The sequence below is a fragment of the Mus caroli genome, unplaced genomic scaffold, assembly GCF_978045245.1.
Source record: "Mus caroli unplaced genomic scaffold, Mus_caroli_1 scaffold_10, whole genome shotgun sequence".
NCBI classification, from domain to species: Eukaryota; Metazoa; Chordata; class Mammalia; order Rodentia; family Muridae; genus Mus; species Mus caroli.
This window is the reverse complement of record NW_028227265.1, coordinates 22970558-22990606: the sequence shown is the minus strand read 5'-3', so window position 1 is coordinate 22990606 and position 20049 is coordinate 22970558. Positions and strand designations below refer to the sequence as shown.

At 48.4% G+C, this 20049-nt stretch overlaps 1 protein-coding gene across 2 annotated transcripts in view; it reads left to right on the top strand.

Moving 5' to 3' along the window:
• The first annotated feature begins 3901 nt into the window (after nt 1–3901).
• Cdh3 (cadherin 3) overlaps nt 3902–20049 on the top strand; it is a 45850-nt gene continuing 29702 nt past the window's right edge. Inside the window, exons 1-2 of one of the 2 annotated variants that reach the window (XM_021170341.3) lie at nt 3902–4056; nt 4278–4395. In XM_021170341.3, the coding sequence (XP_021026000.1) occupies nt 4000–4056; nt 4278–4395 (175 nt within the window). In that variant the 5' untranslated portion in view covers nt 3902–3999. The remainder of the gene's footprint in view (nt 4057–4277; nt 4396–20049) is intronic. The other variant, XM_021170340.3, reaches the window with a different exon arrangement.

Below are 20049 nucleotides of genomic sequence, written 5' to 3'. Positions count from 1 at the left end.
CATCCCCCAGCCACATTGGTCTTCTGCGGTGGCACAGACAACAACCACAGCCTCCTCATCACACCACGGCAGGCTTCTGACATATCCCCAAACAGAAGAAGCTCTTGGTCCTTCTTCAGTTCCAAGCTTGTTCCAGCAAGACACATCAAGAAGTGCTCCCAGGAGGAACTGTTAACCAAACGGGAGACCAGATGAAGAAGGGGCGCGGCGGTGTGAGTACAGACCTAGTCCCAAAGAGAGCATCAGCCAGGTGCACAGGGGAACTCTGGTGCAATTACATCTTAGCGTTTGTCTGTTTGGAAAGGAAGGATGCTGGGGCTGTCACCTACACCAGGTATCACTGGCTGTGGGTGGAGGAAGCAAATTCTGGGCATCTGTTTTGTTTTTCCAAACAAGAGCTTGGAGATACACACACGCGCGCGCGCGCGCGCGCACATACACATCCCATGCTGACCTTGAACTCATGATCAGGCTATCTGGGAAATTTAACTGAAACTCAAGACTGAGATTCATTTAGTTACATGAATGAATTGATGAATGACCAGCTGGAGAAGCTGCGCAGGAGGCAGCGTCGTGGTCCAGGCTCGCCCGAAGAGCTGAGTGTCGTTTTCTCCGCTCTGCTCGCGGCCCCCCGCCGGAATGCAGAGTGCCCTGGAAGGAGGCGGAAATGAGCGCGCTCCACAGCTCTCCAGCCGAGTGTTTACTTAATTAGGGCCTGTATCCTGAGGCTCGTTTGTGTTTAACTGTCTGCCTAATGGTTTCGTCTGGCTCCGGGCCGGCGCTGGAGGAACTTTGGGGGTGAGGATAGGTCGAGCCACTCTGTCCCCTCTAGGTTAGAGCATTGAGCAGCTCCGGCGGGCACCTAGGATTTGGCAAGCGTCCCCAGCAGGAGAGCTGGACCACTAAGCTGCCTTGGGCTTTTTCTGCAAGTTGCCACCTCCTCCCACAGCTGCTAGGACTACGCGGATCACTGAAGACTCCAGAGATGGCAGATGCCGGCTACCCGCAGCGGCGAAATTGAAGGATTCTGACACTGCTCATTCTCTTAGTTGTGGAACTGGGAGCGCTAGCCAGTTCCCTAGCTGGCGAGGCAGAGAAAACTAAATGAGCCGCATCCTAGAGTCCTAATACCGACAACACTGAGCTCTTGCTCAGTGCCAGCTACTGAGTTCAGCGTTTTTAACACGTTAATCTGTTTAATCCTCAAGTACACATCTTCGTTTAATTCTAATACAGCCGAGCTCCTCTTCCTACACCCCCCCCCCGCGCTCTCTCTGTGTGAGTGAGAGAGAGAGAGAGAGAGAGAGAGAGAGAGAGAGGTGTGTTCATGAGTATGAGTAGGGGCCACGTGCATTGGCCGGAGGACAGTCTCTGAGACAATACAATCTTTCACCTTGTTTGAGATTGGGTCTCTGTTTGACACTGTATGAACCAGGCTGGCTGGCCTGCTGGCTTCCTTCTGCCCTCCCCCCATCTCTTCATAGGAGATCCTTACAGATGGGCTACTGCCATCCACATTCCGTGGAATCTGGGGACTTGAACTTGGGACTTACCAAAGCACATTATCCACTGAGCCGTCTCCTCTAGTCTAGTCCTTTATTTGAAACAAAGACTCACTATGTAGTGTAGGCTGTCTTTGAACTTGCAGTAATCATCTTGCCTCCACATCCCGTGCAGGGATTAAAGGCACACTCCTCTCCTGGCTCTAGTACAGTACTTTCAGAGGGTAGGTATCAAAATAATCCCAGTGACAGCTGAATAGGTAAGGGTTATGCCTCAGTAAAGGTGGGACCCGAGTCTAAATCCCACCCAGTAAATCGAGTAGAGCCAATGCTTGCCTGATTACATCATAAGTTCTACTGCTCAGCCAGAGACTTGGGTAGAAAGGACAGGTAGGTACAGGTTAATACTTGAAGGCAAACAAAACAAAACAAAACAAACATAAACCTCTAAAGCTGAGCTAGCTGGAGAAAAAGCATCATCCTGGGATCCTCTGGAGAGCAATGGAAGATGAGGCGCACTCGGAGAATGGGGTGGGGGGGGATACGTTGGTTCAGAAAGCTTGTCTCATCCAGGGCTGAGGCTGCAGCTCAGCAGTGGAGCACTTGCCTGGCAGGTGTGCAAGGTCATGCGTTCAATCTCCAGCATTGCAGAGAGGAGGGGCAGGGGATGGGGGAGAGATGCCTTTACAGGGAAAGGGCATGGGAAATGGGGCAGTTGGAGCCTGTGCACGGACGGGGGTGGCAAGTCTTAGTACTAGGTACAAGGTCTTAGTACTAGGAAGGTAGAGGCAGGGGAATCGGAAGTTCAAGGCCATCTCCAGGTGCATAGTGAGTTTCAGGCCAGCCTGAGACACATTACCCTTTTTTTTTAAAAAAGTCATCATTGTTAAGCTGGTCATTGTGGGTCATTGTCTTTTATCCCAGCAGTTAGGAGCCAGAGACGGAAGGTTTGAATGAATTCAAGGCCAGTCTGAGACTACAATGTGAGAGTCTGCCTCAAAACAAAAGAAAACAAACAAACAAAAAAACACAAAAAACAAACAAGCAAACACAAAAACGGGCAAAGGAGATGGTTTAGCAAGTAAAGCACACTGGAGAGATAGCTCAGAGGTTAAGAGCACTGACTGCTCTTCCAGAGATCCTGAGTTCAAATCCCAGCAATCACATAGTGACTCACAACCATCTGTAATGGGATCTGATGCCCTCTTCTGGTGTGTCTGAAGACAGCAACCGTGTACTCACATAAAATAAATAAATAAGTAAATACATAAATAAATGTTTAAAAAAAAAGTTTGAGCCCAGCAGGTAACGCACAGTCCTAATGGCCTGAGTTCAATCCCAGAACCCATTTAAAGGAGGAAGGCGAGAACCAACTCCACAAAGTCGTCCTCTGACCTCCACATGTGTGCGATGGGCCATTCACACATATGACAATAATAAATAACGCAAAAATCTCCATTGTTTGCATTTAACATAAAATTAAGGAAACATTTATATTTGGAGGAAGAAAACATTTATGTTGGGGGTGCCGGAAATAATGTGGCTAATAACAAATAGCTTGTGCCGGGCGTGGTGGCGCACGCCTTTAATCCCAGCACTTGGGAGGCAGAGGCAGGCGGATTTCTGAGTTCGAGGCCAGCCTGGTCTACAAAGTGAGCTCCAGGACAGCCAGGGCTACACAGAGAAACCCTGTCTCGAAAAAAACAAAAAAAAAAAAAAAAAAAAAAATAGCTTGTGCCCTACCTCAAGCCCTTTGAAGTTACTATGGCTTCCAAACTCTGGGACTTTCTGTAAAAGCTGCCTTCCATTTGTCCAGTTGCAAACGGAAGTTACTATTCTCTCACACGTGTATCAGATCGCGTACCGCGGTCCTTTGAGACCTCGATGCCACTTTTAAAACCCGGGAGCGCTCCCCCGCCCCCGCCCCCGCCTCTCCCCGGCCTAGTGTGAGAGGTAGAGAAAGTGGCAGAGGGCAGACCCCTCTGTAGCGGGTGTAAAGACACGCCCTGCCTCCATCAAAGCTTTGAACACAGCGCCTCCGGCAGCATGAATGGGGAGCCTCTGTTTTTTGTCGGGTTTCAGATGCGTCTCCACTTTTTTTTCCGTTGTAGCTGCCAGCAATGGAATATTTGTCTTCCCGTGCTGCAGAGGCTGAGGTGGAGTGGATTGGGGGTTTTGTTTTGTTAGATTATTTTCCATCGAAGCCAGAGACTGCAAGAGCCACGGGGTACCTTTCAGAAGTAGTTCCAGAAGAGCAGGGAGGACGGCGGAGGGCACCAGGGAGGACCATTAGGGGTTTCGAGAGTGCCTTCGGCAGGCTGGCCTCGACCCCACCTGCGAGGGGGCGGGACCTTGTGACGTTGGACCAATCAGCAGCTACCTGAGCGCACCTGGCCTCCTCCCGCGGGCTCCAGCGAGCCGCGGTGCTCAAAGCTGCACCCGGAGCTTAGCGGAGCGCGCCCCACCGTCGCGGCAGCCTTCTCACCTCCCTTCAGTCATGGAGCTTCTTAGTGGGCCTCATGCGTTCCTGCTCCTCCTGCTCCTCCTGCTCCAGGTACCACAGTGCTTTGCCATGGTCCTAACCCGGATTGCTCCCTGGAGGGCGGGTGGGGTTCTCACACTGCGGGCGTCGGGGGAGTCTTAGGGCTGGGCTCCTTGGGGCCAAGGTTGTCCCGGAGCGCTCCCCCCCCCCCGAGGACTCCCAAGAATGGGTGTACAGAACCAGGCATGCCTGTGACTCAGGCTCCTCTTTAACCCTTCTACCCTCACACTCAGGTTTGCTGGCTACGCAGCGTGGTCTCCGAGCCCTACCGAGCGGGCTTCATCCGGGAGGCTGGAGTGACCTTGGAGGTGGAAGGAACTGACCTGGAGCCGAGCCAAGCGCTGGGGAAAGGTAAGACCCCTCCCGGAGCCAGCCTGGATGGAGCCACAGTGCGGAAGACCACACGTGCTTCGCTTTACTGTGGCGCATCGGAAGGTTGTCTAGAGCAGAGCTGGGAAGTCTTGGAGCCACCCCACATCCCGGGGAGGCGTAGAAAGTGGCTCCTGGACTGGGCTGGGCGCGAGAAGGCTGAGCAACGGTGCGCCTACTAACGTCCAGCTCTTCTGTGCCTCGCTGCTGCTGTTGTTGCTTATCTTGACCTCTCGGTGCCTCGCGGCTAAGCCCCTCACCCAGCCCCGACGTGGAAAACTCTCCCGCCCCGCCACAGCAGAGGAATGCGCAGTGCACATTCCTCCCGCAACCCCCGCGCAGGTGTGGGGATGAACCGTGCCCTGAGCAGCCCCCTTTGCCCCTTCTCTGGCCCCCTTTGTGAACCGTGCTTTGTGTCTCCGACAGACAGACCGGGTCTGTTTCTCTTCTCCAGGCTGCCCTCCCCGCCCCCTTCTTCCCGGGCAGCTGGAATGCACTCTTAACCCTGCCATTCCCGGAGGGCCTGCTCCCCTGCAGCCTGCCTGCGAATGGCCTGGCACACCTGGGCGGAGGGCATCACGCACCGGGAACACTAGGTCCCTCACTCCAAGCGTCTTGGTACTAGGGTGTTAATTACTTGAGTCGCGGGGGAAGGGAAGGCAATCTGCGTCCCAAGCCGACCAGTGAGGGAGCGATCAAAGCACATTTTGATCTTTCTGTTGCGGATTTTCTCCACTCAAGTTCAAAAACATAAAAGTGGAGGGTCATTTCGGTACTGAGAACCACCAGTGTGTCATGAGACTCGGGCATCTATCAGCTGGTTGGCGGGCTCTTGACTACAGAGGACAGTGGGATTTTCTCGGGAGTTCAAACCCAAGTAGTTAAACCAGGAGTAAGTCGGATCCTTAAATTCCAGAGAACTTGTGAAGGGGATCTCTAGTTTCTGCTGACTTCCAAAAAGCATCTGCCACCTAGCATTTTCTAGTGCTTCTCACCTCAGGTCCACACGTCCACAGCTTGAATATGGGGGTGTCCATGCTGAGAGGCAGAATGACTTTCCTTTGTTTCTCCAAAAGAAAAGTGAGACCCTTGTGTCTGTAGAACGCCTTTTTAAAAAAGAAAAAAAAAATTTTTTTCCTCAAATAACTCTGCAGATTGACAAAACAATTAACACCCAGGCTAGGCTAGGTTCCTTAAAGGCTTGGCTGTAGGGAGCCAGAGCCCAGGCAGTAAGAGGCCATGCCTCATAAACTTTAAATTCTTGCACATGGGTTTATTACTGGCGGGCTAACAAACTGCAACTGAGCCAACCTGTAAAAATGTTAACTTGGCCAGGGCCCCAAATCCAATTCTGGCTCCCTGAGGAAGCTCTATGGCTGACCAGATCTCTGCCAAATCCACCTCCCCCCACCCCACGCCCCCACCCTGGCCCTCACCGCCACCTCCACATCCTCTACTGTATTCAGAGAGCAGGTATGGCTTTGAGTAGTGTCTTATCTTCCTTACTGAAGCAAAAAGTATCAGATTAGCCGTCACTTCCCTTGGCTTGAGGTTGCTGATCAGGGTTTTGATTACATGGTTGAGTTGGCCTGAGCTTCCTGGTGACATCACCAATTTTAAAACTTTTTTTTTTCCTAAGGAAATTCTGCTTTCTCTGATGTCTGGTTTATGATTGTGAAAATGGTAGGCTTGTACCAAGAATGTACCTGGTTAATAAAACAGAGAGTGGACTAATGTGCTTGGCACATCGTGATTTTCCTGACAAACACTACTGACTCTCGGGACAGACTTCCCTGGAAATGGGAAATCACTTTGGTCTTGAGTGAAAGCAAGTTTCCGGTCCACTTAGTGCTAGTAAGTTGAGACTTTGCAAACTAGATGGTGTGCTTACAGTCCCAGCTGCTTCAGAGACTGAGACAGGATCTCTTGGTCCCAGGAATTTAGCCCAACATAGAGACTATAGCAAAATCCTAGCTCTTTTTTAAAAAATTACTTAGTTTGCTGTGGTGATGCATGCCTTTAATCCCATCAGGAGCCATAGGCAGATGCTCTCCCAGGCCAGCCAGGGCAACATAGTGAGACCCTTTATCAAAAAACCAAAACGAACAAAAAACACCCAATAAGAATATTTATTTGTGGCCAGAGTGCATTCAGAAGTCTATTTTTCTTCCCTCTGTGGCTTCCTGATATTGAACTCAAGTTTTCAGGCTTGCTCAGCAAACTCTTTCATCCACTAGCCCAAGTGTATATGAGAGAGAGAGAGAGAGAGAGAGAGAGAGAGAGAGAGAGAGAGAGAGAGAGTTTGCATGTATGTATGTGCAGCACATGTGTGCCTGCAGAGGCAGAAAAGGGTTCCAGTTCTCTGGTACTGAAGGTATAGAGATTGAGAGCCTCCTGATATGGGTGCTGGAAGCTGAACCCAGGTCCTCTGCAGAAACAACTGGCACTCGTAACCACTGAGCCATCTCTCCAGCCCAAGCGACAGTCTCTTAAAAATAGCTAAGTGCAGCTGTGGCTTTAGCTCAGGGGCAGAGTAAGGCCTTGGGTTTGATACTCAGCACTATAAAACTAAACTTCATCAACTTAAATCAATGAAACTTCCCCAACAACAACAAAAATATGCAGGTCTCATTCCCCAGTATCTTTCCTCCTAGTCTTCAGCTGACACTAAATTCCCACCCTAACTCCCCAATTCTTGAAACATCAGCGTCCCTGGATCTGACAGGGCTAGAAGACTTATCCTGCAGGTACATACAAACCCCCAAGTTTGGCCAAACAAACAACACTTTTCCATATTACAACCCTCCCTCCTTGCCCCTGGGTTATGAATATTACAAGCAGCTATGAAGTTGAGCTCAAAGAAATGAACTGGTATAATTAACGCCTTGTTTGTGTGTGTGTGTGTATGTGTGTGCGCGCGCGCGCGCACGCCCGCCTTTCTCTTCAAAGCCCTTCTACAACTCTGAGCTTGCTCTACCTTCTTAACATTCCCTTGAAGTAGGTAAGGTGAATATTAAATACTTTGAGGTCTTAGTTTCAGAGGTGGAACTTAAGAAACCCCGTAAGAAGTTTTAAAGATGGAGAAACAAAGGCTCAGCTTCCTGGTTTTAATTTGTTCAACAGTTCATAAACATCTTTGAGTTCCCAGATAGAACTTTTACCTGGTGCTTGCCCAACACCCAGTAAGTCCATTGGAAGAAATCAAGACTCCCTTGTGAAGGTCAGCCCTTTTTTTTTTTTAACCCCTGCCCCAACCCCTTTTTTAAAGATAGGATCTCATTTACGTAGGCCTGGCTAGCCTGGAACTTTGCAAAGAAACTCCTGTGACTGTGGTTTCACCAGAGTCATTGTGCAGTGCCCAGCTAGGACTTGAATGTAAATTTTTGATTCCCATGGTGTGTGGAAGGAAGAATCAAAATGCTGGGTCTTGAGTCTCACAGCCACCAGTCACAATCCCTACCCTACTCCTGTGAGCACTTAGTTGTTTGTTTGTTTGTTTGTTTGTTTGTTTGTTTGAGACAGGGTTTTGTTATGTAACCCTGCCTGGCCTAGAATTCACTATTTAGACCAGGCTGGCCTTGAACTCACAGATCTGCCTGCCTCTGCCTCCTGAGTACTGTGGATAAAGGTGAGCCCATGCCCAGATAGTCAGATGTTTTCATTATAGCATTTTTCAAAAACATTTCTCCACAGGGAGACGCAGCATCTCCAAGGGCCCTAATATTAGGGGTTTTACTAGAGAAGTTAATCTTGAGGGGAGGGGAACAGAACTGTTCCTCTATTCTGGCCCCTCCCATGGGAGATTCCTAGCCCTTCAAGTGTGATCTGGGAGCACGGACAAATAAGTGATCAGCGTGAACTTGTGAGATATGAGTTGAGTTATTAGAAGTGATGGACCACAGTCACCTTACCTGTAACCCTGGGCCTTTCTATGCCCCACACAGCTCCCAAATAAGGACACAGGGACTTACTAAATTTATTATAAACTTTGGGCACTGCACACAGCCATCCATTGGATGGAGCACAGGGTCCCCAGTGAAGGAGCTAGAGAAAGGACCGAAGGAGCTGAAGGGGTTTGCAGCTTCATAGGAGGAACAACAATATGAACTAACCAGTAACCCCAGAGCTCCTTGGGACTAAACCACCAATCAAAGAAAACACATGGTGGGACTCATGGCTCTAGCTGCATATGTAGCAGAGGATGGCCTAGTTGGTCATCGGTGGGGGGAAGAAGCCCTTGGTTCTATGCTCTAGTATAGGGGAATGCCAGGGCCAGGAAGCTAGAGTGGGTGGGCTGGTGAGCAGGGGGAGGGGATAGGGGGTTTTCAGAGGGGAAACCAGAAAAGGGGATAACATTTGAAATGTAAGTAAAGAAAATATCTAATAGCCGGGCGTAGTGGCACATGCCTTTAATCCCAGCACTTGGGAGGCAGAGGTAGGCAGATTTCTGAGTTTGAGGCCAGCCTGATCTACAGAGTGAGTTCCAGGACAGCCAGGGCTACAGAGAAACCCTGTCTCAAAAAAAAAAAAAAGAAAGAAAGAAAGAAAGAAAGAAAGAAAGAAAGAAAGAAAGAAAGAAAGAAAGAAAGAAAGAAAGAAAAATATCTAATAAACTTTGGGCACTATAGCTGGGCAGATTACTAGCTATTCTAATCTGACAATGCTGGCCTGGCCTATGTCTCACTAGTCACCTGTCCCTCTTATTCTGTTCCGGCACCTGCTTCTTCTTCGTGTTGGACTGGAATTTGCCTCTGCTTCCCATCTGAGGCCCTCTCTTTCTGCTCGGAAGTCCCACCTTAACCCTCCAGCCCAGCTATTGGCTGTTCAGCTTCTTTAATTGACCAGTCAGAAGGTGATAGAGAAGATGTTTACAAAACAATGAGGCAGGAGATGCTTGACAATACCCACATCCACCCTGAAATCAGATCTCTGACTTCTGGTTCAGAAATCAGCATTTGAATAAAACAAGACAGTCTTTACCAGGTGTGCAAACAAAGATTATCCCAATTGAGAGAAGCAGCTTTAAGACCTTAGTCAGAGACACTCACTCTATCAGTCAATTCTTAGGAAGCCTTTGGGTAAGTTTGAAGGCTAATGGCAGCTCTGAGTTCTTTAGTGACCTTGGCTGAGTCTGACTTAGTTTCAAGATGGCTGTGTTTAGCTCAGCTTTTGGTATAAAAACCACCCTTAGTTTGGAGTTTCTTCATTCTTTCAGTAAATGTGTAATTGATCATCTGTATATTTCAGGGGTATCTAAAGCAGTGAACTAAACAAAGTCCCTGCCTTTGGGAAGCTTACAGTCTGGTGTGAGCTATATTTTAATCCTTTGCAAAGCAGGTGCTAGTTACCTTCCCCTTCCATGTAAAATGGAGTCACTGGGGCACTCTGCAGTAACTCCAGGATGCAGAACCCGGTTGGCTGCCTCCATAGCCCAAGGGGATTGAGTCTATAGTGCCCCATAAATCTGCCTCAGAGGAATGAGTGGTAGGGAACTGGGGTTTGGAGCCCGGCCAGCTGCCTTCCTCCCTCAGCAGAGGGGAGGGCTGGCTGCTGAAGACTCTGCTCTCTATCACCATCCAGTGTGTCTGGGGAGCCAGTCTCAAACCTCTCATCACGTCCTCTCATAACACTCTGTTCCTAGGTTACCCAGAATGAGTGTCCTCGCCTCTGCTTCGTAGGAAGGTGGACAGTGAATAACTAGAGCCAGAAGCTAAAGTGGTTTTTAGAATGTTTGGAGGAGAGGGCCTCCCCTGCCAAGATCAGTGAGGCATCTGTCCAGAGACTTGATGTTGAGGGCTGGCAAGATGGCAGCATGTTAAGGCCCTTGTCACCGAGCCCAGTGACCTGAATTTGATCCCTGGGACCCACATGGTGGAAGGAGATAACCATTCCTGCAGGTTGTCCTCTGACCTCTCACCAGGTCACATGCCTTTCCCTCCTCCCCCTCCATAGCTAACTAAATAAATATAATTTTAAGAAAAGAGTTAACTGTGCTGGAATAAGTACCAAAGTACTTATTGACACATCACCAGCTGAAGATACCTAGGTACCAGCACACAGACCACTGGCGTCACCAAAAACTTAGGTGACCCTTGCCCAACAACACCCTTCTCTCAAGATAACCACTGTTCTGGCTTCGGATACCATAGACTACTTTACCTACATTAGAATTTTATGTATGCATCATAATGAGGTGTGCGTCCTCAGTTCAACACCCGCCCCACGCCCCGCCCCGCCTCTGCCATGCCCCGCCCCACGCCCGCCCCACGCCCCGCCCCACTTTAGGCTGCTCTCATTGTGTAGTTGAGGCTAGCCTCGGAGTAATGAGTTTCTTTCTTTGTCCTCTTTAGTGCTGTGATTACAGGCACGTGCCAGGGATACGTGAGTGAGCAAATGTACGAAAGCCCCGAGCTTCGGAGGCCACTGTGAGAGAAAAGGGGAGTGGGAAGTGAGACCGAGCTAACAAGGGAATACCATAGGAAACGAACGATGTCTCAGCTAGAGGCCGAGAAACGGCTAGAGTGCTGGACTCTAGCCGGGATGGCAGGGGATGTTCCTGCAGGTGAACAGCATGGGCTCTAGGGTTTTAACTACATCCTATATGGCTGGGCCATAGGATTTAAGGCGGGAGAGCAATCGAGAGCTGTTTGGGAGTGTCTGAGCCTGATGTTAGCAAGGTGATGTTAGGGAAAGGCAGGCCGGATGCTTGGGCACGGTCCTAGCCTCACAGAAGTCCTCCTGAGCCAAGGTGCTGGCCTCGCCCACGCTACCACCCGCTTCCTGGCTTTCCTCACACCAGCCGATGTGTCTTGCGTTGAGCCTTGCCTCTCACTTCATTGATTTGGGCAGAGGAACTGGCAGGAAAATGGTCAAAAGCTATCAGCCGAAATGACATTTCTTTTATTTTTTTATAATGTTTATTATTATTATTATGATTAATATTTATTTGTCTTGTATTCGTGTGCGTACATAGATGCATGAGTGGCGGTCAGAGAGCAACTTGCAAGAGTTGACTTCTCTCCTTCTGCCCTGTGGGATCCAGGGAGCAAACTGGGTCAGTCAGGCCTGGTGGCAAGCACCTTTATCCACCGACTCGGCTTGCCAGCCCCTGAGTCCATTTTTTTTGAGAGCTTACTGCATTCCAGAACCACACTTGCTACTTTAAGCCCCTTTAATCCTCCAAGAGCCCCAGGGCAGGGGGAATGGGCCCCATTTAGCTAGACTACCTACATTGGTAATTTTGTACATTAGCTGGAAAACCTACATTAGTAATTTTGTGACTTGCCCAGTGTCATCTACTAGAAAGTTGTGAGATCCGGCTTTGAACCTCCCTAAGGATACAGTACTAACCATGTGGGAACCCAAGTGGCTGAGGGAAAGCAATGGCAAAGTCCTCTGGCCCCAGACAAGCTAGGGGAAGATTGGAAATAGTTAACTTCTGACTCAGGAGCCTTGAATTCCTGTTCCCTCCCCTGGCTTCTGTTAATCACCAGGAACTTGGAGTGGTGGTGGGGAAACGCTTGTATCCAACAGCCCTGGCTTCTCCTTAGGATGGGGGAGTTGGGGGGGGTGGCGGGGTGGAGTTCAGATACCAGGCCTGACCCGGCTCAGACTGACATTCTTAGCAGACACTGCCACTGGCAGTTTATCTTCTGCCTCTCCTCAACCCTCACCTCCCACCCCTGGCCCTGGATAGGAGAGCTTGAACGACCCCACCCCCTTCTTGTCTCCTCCACTACCAAATTCCAAACCAGAAGCATCCATATCGGTGGTCTAGAAACCACCATATGCTACCCAGGCTGCAGTTACCTCCGTCTTGCTGGGCTGCTCAGAAACACCTCATCCTAGGAAAGCCAGCCCGGTGAACAGCTTCCTTTCTCTTTGACTGGTTCTTTGGTTTCACCGCTTTGGCTTCATCACTGACTAGCCACAGAGGGGAAGGCTCTGAGCCACACGGCCAGTTGGTGGGAAAACCTCTTTCAGTGAGGAGATGTGCTGGGCTGCTTCCCCTCAGGACTTGAATGGAGAACTCCAGGCTAAGGAGATGTAACTCCAGGCCTTCCTTCCCCCACCGCCCCCCCTTAACCTGAGGATCCCATCTTTGCCCATTTGAGAGTGCTTCAGGGCCAGGCATTGAGGCACATGCCAGAGATCCAAGTACTTGGAAGTTGGAGACAGGAGAATAGAGGGAGCCTGAAAACTGGGCATGATGGTGCATGCCTATAATTTTAGTACTCAAGAGTCTGAGGCAGGAAGACTGTGGGGCGAGGCAGCCTGCTCTACATAGCAAGACCTTGTTTCAATAAATACATGAAGAGACTGTGTAAGAGAATTGGAGGTATAGCTAGATCAGTGGTAGAAGACATGAGTAGCAAGATTTTAATTCTAGAATTATGTGTGTGGGGCGCTGGTACATATTTCTAAAAAGATTCTCTTAACACTTGAGACAAGAGTATTGCTATGTAACTCAGGCTAGCCTGGAACTGGAGACCTTCCTGCCTCAGCCTCCTAGGTGGTGGGATTACGTGAGTATTGTACCAAGCCTGGCTTACTCTCTCGAATTAGAGAACCACAGCCCTTTTTCTGGTCTGTCTTCTGTTACGTATGCATGCGTGTGTGCCATGGAGGTCAGAAGGCAGCTTGCAGGAGTTGGTTCTCTCCTTCCACCATGTGGGTTCTGGGCATCCAACTCAAGCTGTTAGACTTGGAAGCGGTCACCTTGACCCACTGACCCACTGACCCAGGTCATTTCATAGGGAAATACGACCTCCTATCTAAACTGAACATGTAGCACGGGTCTAATCCTCCCCGGTGCTTGGAAGCTGAGGTGAGGACCATGAGTTAATATCAACCTGGACTGTATAGCAAGGCCATGTGCCCCACCCCCACGTTCCTTTAGACGCTGGTTAAACTGGTCAGAACGGACAGACATACTATACAGCTGAGCACTCAAAGGGGAACTTTCTGTCTGATGCTCACCCCAGACTCTGTGACCTGGGACAAGTTCCTCGACATGCCAGCTCCAGACCTGGCTGTTCCGAATGCCCCCATGCCCTAGGGTTCTGAGGAGATAAGACTCTGCTTAGACAATTAGCCGGTTGGAGGGTCTGCTGAAGGTCCCATGCCCCTTGGCACTTCCTGGGTGTCCTGCTTCAGTCTGGCTGCTGGCTGAGCTACCTTCTCAGAACAAGCCCTATCTTGTTCCTTCAGGCATGAGGTAAATAGATGCTTGTGGGATTCCTATGTACAAGCCAGAACAGGACACCAGGCCCGCACCCTGCCCTCTCCCTATGCAGTCCCTCAGCCCAGGTTCCCAGCTAACTCCCACCCCGCACCCCCCTTTTTTTCTAGTTTCTTTTTTATGGTCTTTATTCCATTCCAGAATTTTCTTCCATTTTTCCCCAGCTTGGGCTTAGCCCTGCACCCACTGCTTCATCCCTGCCTTCAGCCTCTGAGCCAGTAATTCACAAGTTTGGCTGATAATCAAAATTCTCTGAGGAGTCTTTTATCTTTTAAACACCCTGCTCCCATATATGTTATTTTATATCATTTATATAGGGCTGAGTGGTTGTTTTAAGTCTTTTTTATTTATAATTAAGTATGTATTTGGGTATGTGACTGTATGTGGGTAGTGTGGGTGCTCACAGAAGCCAAGAGCCTTTAGATCTTGTGGATCACAGCTGGCATTAGGGACAGTCGGGAGCCACCTGGTATGGGTGCTGGGAACCAAACTCAGATCTTTTGTGAAGCAGTGTATGCTCTAAATTGCTGCCATCTTCCCAACCCCCTGAGGTTTTTAATTAAACCGCATATATGTGCTACCCATAGATAGAAACATTTTTACAGTAAAATGTATGGCACTGCCTCTGTAACAGGGATGGCTCTAAAGACCTGATATGTACCATTAGCTCATTAAACTCTGTGTTTGAGGGAGGTTCCATCACTCCATGTTGGAGCTAAAGTCAGTTAAGTCGTTCCCCACTCCGCGGGCCACACTGATCTCAGCAGACAGAGTTTAGACTTAGCAGCTCGACTCCCTGTCAATAGCAGCAAATCATAAATAAATAGAGGATAGTTTTCTTTCCAGGATACTACTCTCTATGGGCAAACACAGCTAGTGGCTTAATATATTCCTATTTTGTAGACCTTTTTCATTTTTTAAAAAATATTTATTTGCGTGTGTGGACGAGTTGGCAGAGTCGGGTTTCTTGAGATCTTTTCTGGAACGTGGGTGCCAGGGATTGAACTTGGGTCCTCAAGTCTTGGCAGCAGGCTCATTTACCAGCTAAGCCATCTCAGTGGCCCCACGTGTATATCTTTGTCTGTACAAAGACATGAGCACACATGCGGGAATTTTAAACAACTGGACTGTGTCTCGCATCCGTATAACTGCACAGCTTGCTTTGTTAGCTTAGAGAAGCAGGCATCTTTCCAGATTGTAAAATGTACACCTATCATGATTTTAACCACTCTGGAGTCTTCCAGTGGTGGACGGGACATGATTTATTTGAGCCAGCTCTCTGTTTTTATCTTTTACAGATGTGGTAGTGGGAAGGAGTTAGCACCAAAATTGTGAAGTGTTTGGATTTTTAGTAATCTATCAGGGGTTGCCTTATTAGGAAAGACAGCCGGCCCAGCCGAAAGATGATGGAGTGAGCTATGCATCTTAACCCTGTCCAGATGAACTGAGCTTTTTATGGCCAGACTCTGCTGCAAGCCCAAGATAAGGCGTCTGCACTGTTTAAAACTCATTAGTTCTCACAGTAATGTATTTTTTTTCCTGATGGCTCAATGAGTGTTTCAAAAGCATTCAAAATCACCAAAAATCAAGACAATATAAAGCTGTATGACAGAGAAGGAAATCGCCAGATGTATTCGTGCGGCATTCTTTCCCGGGACTGCTCAGAGCTTGAAAGCGTGGTTCCAACAGAGCAAGAAAGAAAACATATTTCCCCCACTTACATTTTTCTTTAGACTTCAAATTCTGCTAGCAGGCCCTTTGCCCAGTAAAAGTTGGTTTCCGTATTTAAAGCAGACATTCACTTCTGATCTTATTTTTCCCTTGAAAGAGATTTATACATTCTTTCTTAATCCGAGATAGTGCTGTGGTAGACAGTCCTGTGCGGGGCACAGTTGCGTTGATGTAAAGGGTACATTCCAGAAAGCTTCAGATAATTCATAACGCCCAGGATTTGAGACATGCTTCCATAGTGAACTGTGTGTATGGCTCAGGGCAGCTGGGGCTTGACAGTCCCACAGCCTTTGCAACCACATGGTGGCTCACAACCATCTGTAATAGGATCTGATGACCTCTTCTGCTGTGTCTGAGAACAGCTACAGTGTACTCATATACATAGAATATATAATTCTGTTTTTGGTTGGTTGGTTGGTTTTTCGAGACAGGGTTTCCCTGTATAGCCCTGACTGTCCTGGAACTCGGAAATCCACCTCCCAAGTGCTGGGATTAAAGGCGTGCACCACCACTGCTGGGAAATCATTCTTTTAAAACAAAGAAAGGAAAGACAAAGATGATGAAGAAGATGATGATAAAGTAAAATTGCACTTTAGTAAAGGAATCAAATAAGTATGTAAAACTACAGAAACGCTCACAGTCAGCTATTGGATGGATCACAGGGCCCCCAATGGAAGAGCTAGAGAAAGTACCCAAGGAGCTAAAGGGAACTGCAACCCCATAGGTGGAACATTATTATGAACTAACCAGTACCCCAGAGCTCTTGACTCTAGCTGCATATGTATCAAAAGATGGCCTAGTCGGCCATCACTGGAAAGAGAGGCCCATTGGACTTGCCAACTTTATATGCCCCAGTACAGGGGAATGCCAGGGCCAAGGGGTGGGGGTGGGTGGGTGGGGGACTGGGGGGGGTAGTGTATTGGGGACTTTTTGGATAGCATTGGAAATGTAATTGAGGAAAATACCTAATTTTTAAAAAAAAAGGAAAAAAAACTACAGAAACACACACCTACCAACGGGAGGCTGCGTGGTTTATAATCTGAGCACTGAGAAGATGAAGTTCTGAGGATTGTGACTTTGAGGCCAGCCTTGGTTACATAGTGAGATCTTGCTTCAGAGAGAGAGGGGAGAAAGGTGGGGGGAGGTAAGAGGCGGAAAAGGAGGGGGGACAATGTGGCTAGAAAGTGGAGGTAAAGATCATATATCAATGGTTTTGAGGGCTGTTGTTTGTTTTAAAGACAAAAACACACCTCCCTGCTCACTCACCCCAGGTAGGGAACCCACAACAGGCCAAAATGCAGATACTACCAAAGTCCACCTTGGTGAACCAATGAGTTTTATTATGGTTACTAATGGGGCGCGGGGGTGTTACCTACAGGAGCAGAAATTACTCCAGAGACATTTACATCACCAAAGCCCGCCCTAGCATGTATCACAGCTCACAAAGCTGGGAACTGGAGCTTTGAACAGCTCAACAGCTTAGAAAGTGTCCTTTCCAAGGGACTCTGGTCTAAACCACTTCCAGGCAGCTGGGCTGGCCTGTCTTCCAGGCAGCTGGGCTTTCTTTTCTCCTTACTCTGGCAGGGAGGGGCCTAGTGAATCTGGTCAGTTTCAGGTACTTCCTGAAGGTATCTTGAGTTGCTTACCTTCCTGCTCAAGGAGCTCCCCTGCAGGATAGAATGTTTTGATCTAGGAGACTGCTGCACAGGAGGATGCCTACATGAGTTTATGTGCACCTATGTGCACAGAGTGCAGACGCCTTCACAAGATGAGTGCTCAGGAACTGACTCAGAAGAATGTACGGAGGTCAGTAGCAGAAGATGTGTGTGTTTGTTTTTTATTTTAGTGTGCGTTATTGTTGTTAGCCTGGAACTTACTATGTAGACCAGGCTAACCTTGAACTCACAAAGATCTACCAGCCTCCGCCTCCTTATTGCTAAGGTAAAGGATATGCACATCTTTAAAATATGGATGTTTTTAAAAGTTTAGTGATGGTTTTATCAGCTGTGTTTGTGACACTTGCTCTGGACATTCTGGTCATAACAGGAATGAACTGTGAAATATAAAAATGAGAGAGCAGCATTTTGTCCCCGGCATTCAGCAGTGGAACAGAAGTTCAAGGACTTCCTTGGTTATATAGCGAGTTCACGCCATCCTGGGAAACAAGAGGAGAAAAAAAAAAGCCATTTTAAAAATGGTATTTTGGACCTCGTGAGATGGCTCAGAAAATACAGATGCTTGCTGTGCCTCAATTCAGCCCCCAGGACATACAGGAAGGTAGACAGAGAGAACTGTCACCACAAAGCTGGCTCGATGTCATACACACACACACACACACACACACACACACACACACACCCCACCCCGTACACTCAAATCACGCACAAACACACAACCATAAATTCCCAAATTTTAATAATTGTATTTGGACTTCCTCTCTAGCAATGCCACTTTTTAACACTTTATATTTCTGTTCTGAATAATTTACCTTCTTGCCTTTTTTGTGTGTGTTTTGTTGTGGAGACAGGATTTTTACATTATAGCTCAAGCTGGCCTTGAACCCACTATGTTCCCCTGGCTGTCCTCCTGTGTTGGTTTTTCCAGTCCTAAGATTTCAGGCTTGCACAACCACACCTTTTTTTTAAAGCATATCTCCCAGATTCTTCTTCTCCTTTCAATCCATCCAAGTGTCTCACATCAGTCTGCCCAAAACCAGCTTTCCCAGTTTCTCCTCCAGCACTTTTAGACTATGGTAGCTGGGAAGGGGCTCCAGGCTGAGGGCCTCAGGTTGCATCGGGCTCTCTGCAAGATCAGTCCTGCAGTCTCTATCAGTCCTGCAGAAATGAGGGTGATCTGATACCTAACCTCACTCCCGGAGGTGGTCGTACAACCTGTGGGAGCTTTACACACACACACACACACACACACACACACCTATCCTACAGGAGTTTATAAAGCCACTACTAGTGGTGGGCATGACTTCCACTTTAGTTCCATCATCAGCACACTGCAGACCCCTTAAACATCCAGAAGACAGTGTCAGGGTCTCATGCTGGAATTCCGGCCTGTCCAGTATAGAAGCCCTGGAGACGAAGCACTGGTACACCCCAAGTGTGCGAGAGACTAACTTCAGTGAAGCTAGTGTGTGTGGGTATGGACCTCCCAGCATGCCCCGGGGCAGCTTCTGAGTCAATCAAAAGCACTGGGAATCCCAGCCTGCATATCAGAGATACATTCCCAGCATGCTTTTCTGCCCTACGGCCTTTCCCCATTAGTCCGCTCAGTTCTAGTCTTGCTCATTTTTCCCCCCTCTCCTCTTGCCTTAGCCTTCGGTGTTAGTATATATAAGACTGTGCCACCGCCGCCACCGCCATCTTGGTATCCCTTTGTTTGGAAGATGTCTGACGGTTAGGGTTCAAAGCTCGGGCGCCTTCTTGGTTCTAGGGCTCAGCTCTGTCTCTCCTGACTTGTGCCGTGTGAAATTATTAATATTGTATAATTAATTGTTAATATTGTTGGAGGAGTCCTATAAATGGATCATTGCGACCTTTTCTCTGCTTTGTAGAGCACTGGTTCCCATTGGGGGTTTCTTTTATGGTATTTGAGGCTGTAGTGTAGACATTTGAGTGCCTGTAATACGGCCTAATTAAGCATTCATTGAAAGGTTATTGAGTCCTTCTTTTTTCTCCTATTTAAGCAGCAGACTTGAGGATCCTCAGCAATCTGGTTTTTACCACACCTGGGATGGTTTCTGGCATCATACCCGGGCTAAAGGGCTTATTTATGGATTCCTAAGTGATAGAAAAATATGTTTCCATTGCTGCCTGTCCCAGCAGTGTACAGCAGCACCTGGTTTCCCTCTCTCCCCGTAGCAGTCCACAGCACTTGACCTTTAACTAGCCTTTCTCAGTGGGTTGTTTTCTCATCTACATACAGCTTTACTTAGGAAAGTCCCAGGATCTTTCCGGTCAGTTCCACGTGCCTTTCCCCTGAGCTGTCTTATCCTACCCCTCATTCGGAAGCCTGTTCACTGTATAAGGTATATCCAAGACAAACTAGGATGGAGGCTTTGAATGCATTCTCTCCTGACACTCTCTTGGATGCCCTGTGGCCACACCCTGATCAAACAGCTACTTTCCTTGTCTTCTAGTCAGTTACCCGACACCAGCAGGTCAGTTGGCCAGGACTGATCACTGAAGGTCTTGGGTCCTCAGAGAGATGGATGGTTTGGTTTTGCCAGAACATCTGACGGAATTGGACATTGGAACTGTGTAGCACCTCCATGTTGTGATGAAGGTCAGATCCTCCCCTTTTAAGAGTGTTTCCGGGCCGGGTGGGTGGGTGGTGATGGCGCACGCCTTTAATCCCAGCACTTGGGAGGCAGAGACAGGTGGATTTCTGAGTTCGAGGCCAGCCTGGTCTACAGAGTGAGTTCCAGGACAGCCAGTGCTACACAGAGAAACCCTGTCTCAAAAAAACAAAACAAAAAAAAACAACAACAACAAAGAGTGTTTCCGTGGGGTTGGGAGGGAGGTGTCTGGGCATTTCTGACCTAAGGGAAAACAGATGTCTCCAGCACAGTGTCCATCAGTTTACAAAGAAACTTCCTTTCTTCCCCAGCTCTCTTAGCAAGTTGTATAGTGCTCTCAGTTTTACGATCTGTG